General features: G+C 41.1%; 2 protein-coding genes across 2 annotated transcripts in view; both read right to left on the bottom strand.

Annotated features, from left to right (window-relative positions):
* The window catches only part of ada2b (adenosine deaminase 2b), a 9,373-nt gene extending 8,389 nt beyond the window's left edge, over positions 1 to 984 (bottom strand). The window contains exons 1-2 of the mRNA XM_014004246.1: positions 813 to 984; positions 389 to 735 (exon numbers count right to left, since the gene is read on the bottom strand). Of these exons, the coding sequence (XP_013859700.1) occupies positions 389 to 735; positions 813 to 979 (514 nt within the window). The 5' untranslated portion in view covers positions 980 to 984. The remainder of the gene's footprint in view (positions 1 to 388; positions 736 to 812) is intronic.
* Positions 985 to 1,024: 40 nt separating this feature from the next.
* atp6v1e1b (ATPase H+ transporting V1 subunit E1b) overlaps positions 1,025 to 2,015 on the bottom strand; it is a 6,470-nt gene continuing 5,479 nt past the window's right edge. The window contains exon 10 of the mRNA XM_014004247.1: positions 1,025 to 1,741. Coding sequence (XP_013859701.1) covers positions 1,679 to 1,741 — 63 coding nt within the window. The 3' untranslated portion in view covers positions 1,025 to 1,678. The remainder of the gene's footprint in view (positions 1,742 to 2,015) is intronic.

Below are 2,015 nucleotides of genomic sequence, written 5' to 3'. Positions count from 1 at the left end.
TGGTTTTAATGTTTTGTACTTATTTAGCTATTTTTTTCATATTTGTAAATGTGTTGTGTTTTTTGTTTATTTGTAACTTTGTGTAACAGTTAACAATCATAAATTTTTCCTTACATGAAGAAAGTTAGCATCTTTAAAGTTCTTAATTGTGCTTATTTTTTCAGTTTTTATATTTATCTTCTCTAATCTCAGCCTTTTTGTAGCAGTGGGATGAACAAGCTACTTGTGTTTATTTTTTTCTTGTAATCAGGTTTTGCTATTTTTCTTATTTCTTTTATAAGTGTTGAAAATGTTGGTACTGTATATCTGATTAAAGACAGTCTACACAGGTTTAACACATTAAAAAAGGGGGATTACTTTACGGCCCCCTCAGGTCGTGTGTGCTCACCTTTAGGCATCTTCTGCAGCAGTTTGAAGATGGAGCTCTTCTCGATGAGAGGCTTCGCCCTAAAGAAGTGAACAGCAGGGAGGAAGCGTGCAGCGGACATCTCCTGCTCCTTTAGCTGCCGGAGGCGAGCGTCTAGCTTCTGCTCCGCGGCGGTCAGCGCCAGCAGGCCTCCCGTCTGCCTGGACATCTCCTCACGCATCAGCAGGTCCCTGCGAGCAGGATCGGGCATCGCGTGGCCTCCCCTCAGGAACCACAGCAGGGGGAGAGAGGAGAGCAGGGCCAGGCAGAGAGAGACCATGTTCTCAGCTCTCGCAGTGAAGCGCAGCGCTAAAACATGCTCCTGTGAGCTGAAAAGAAAATTAAATTAAAGCTTCAACAACAAAAACAAAAATCACTTAAATCTATTTTTTGTGGTGATACTCACAACCTAAGAGCTGATCCTGGAGACGCGTCCCAGCTCTGCCCTCTCTGAAAGTGAAGCTTGTTTTCCCTCAACAAACTGAGCATGTCAGCAAAATGCTGAGAATCAAATAACTGGAGCTTTTTTTTTTTTTTTTGTCTGACCATGTGATAAACTAATGAATGAGGCATGAATGGACCGGATGAGTCAAAGAAAGAACATGGAGGAGAGGAGTAGACATTTAGATTGTTTTTATATACTTTTACATTTACAGTGGGGGTACAATCACAAATAAAACAAAACAAAACAAGCACACAAATATAATTTAAGTTTGGAAAACCTCATATACATACAATGCACCTTCTGGAATGACGAATAACTCGATGTAACATCAATAAATTAACGCCGTAGGGTCGTGAACCGTGGACAGTTTGGTTTCTAGGGTACCGTTTGTTTGCCTGTGACTGGTTGGAGCAGACACTGATTGGCTACACAATGCTCCGTGCAGCTTACAACGTGCTGCAGAGGTTCATGAAACTGCTGCGGCACAAAAGCCGTGTGTCGTAAACTGATCCGATTAGGCGACGACCTGTTAAACATGCAGCCAAATCCCTGAAAAAAACAAAAGCCCACTGGGAACTGAGAGCAGCAGAGTTAAAACCAGTCTTTACCAGCTGCGCAGCAACATCTACGCACATCTGCATCGTTAATCTGCAGCTTCGGTCACGCCCCWTAGAAACGCACAGCAACACATCACACGCACGACGACTCTTTTCTGCGTCAGCATTTTTGTTTCACAGATGAAGGAATGGTGTGTTTCATAAAACAATGAGAATTTAAAAAAAAAGAAGAAAAAAAAGGAGTGTTTGTCTTGAATACAGCAGAGGCTCTCAGTCCATGAACTTGCGGTTTGGGTTGGCGCCGAAGAGAGCCACTCGGATTTCAGGCATCATCTGGAAGAAAATAAAATAAATGATTGTGTCTTTTTTATACAGAATAAACATCTGATTTTAACCGTATTATCAGATTTAATGCGATTCTTTTACTGCTCTGGTGGCTGACTTTCTCTTCAAATGAAAAAGTGAGTGGTTCAAAGAAACCGATCTTATCTTGTGACGTCACCTGCAGAGCTTTGTGAGTTTAATTTGAGGTTTCAGCAACTAATCTTATTTTGTTTAAGTCATTTAAATGGTAATTCAATTTTAGACTAACAATCAATTAATAGGG

The sequence above is a fragment of the Austrofundulus limnaeus genome, unplaced genomic scaffold, assembly GCF_001266775.1.
Source record: "Austrofundulus limnaeus strain Quisiro unplaced genomic scaffold, Austrofundulus_limnaeus-1.0 Scaffold22, whole genome shotgun sequence".
Lineage (NCBI taxonomy): Eukaryota > Metazoa > Chordata > Actinopteri > Cyprinodontiformes > Rivulidae > Austrofundulus > Austrofundulus limnaeus.
This window is presented reverse-complemented; position numbering and strand designations above follow the sequence as displayed.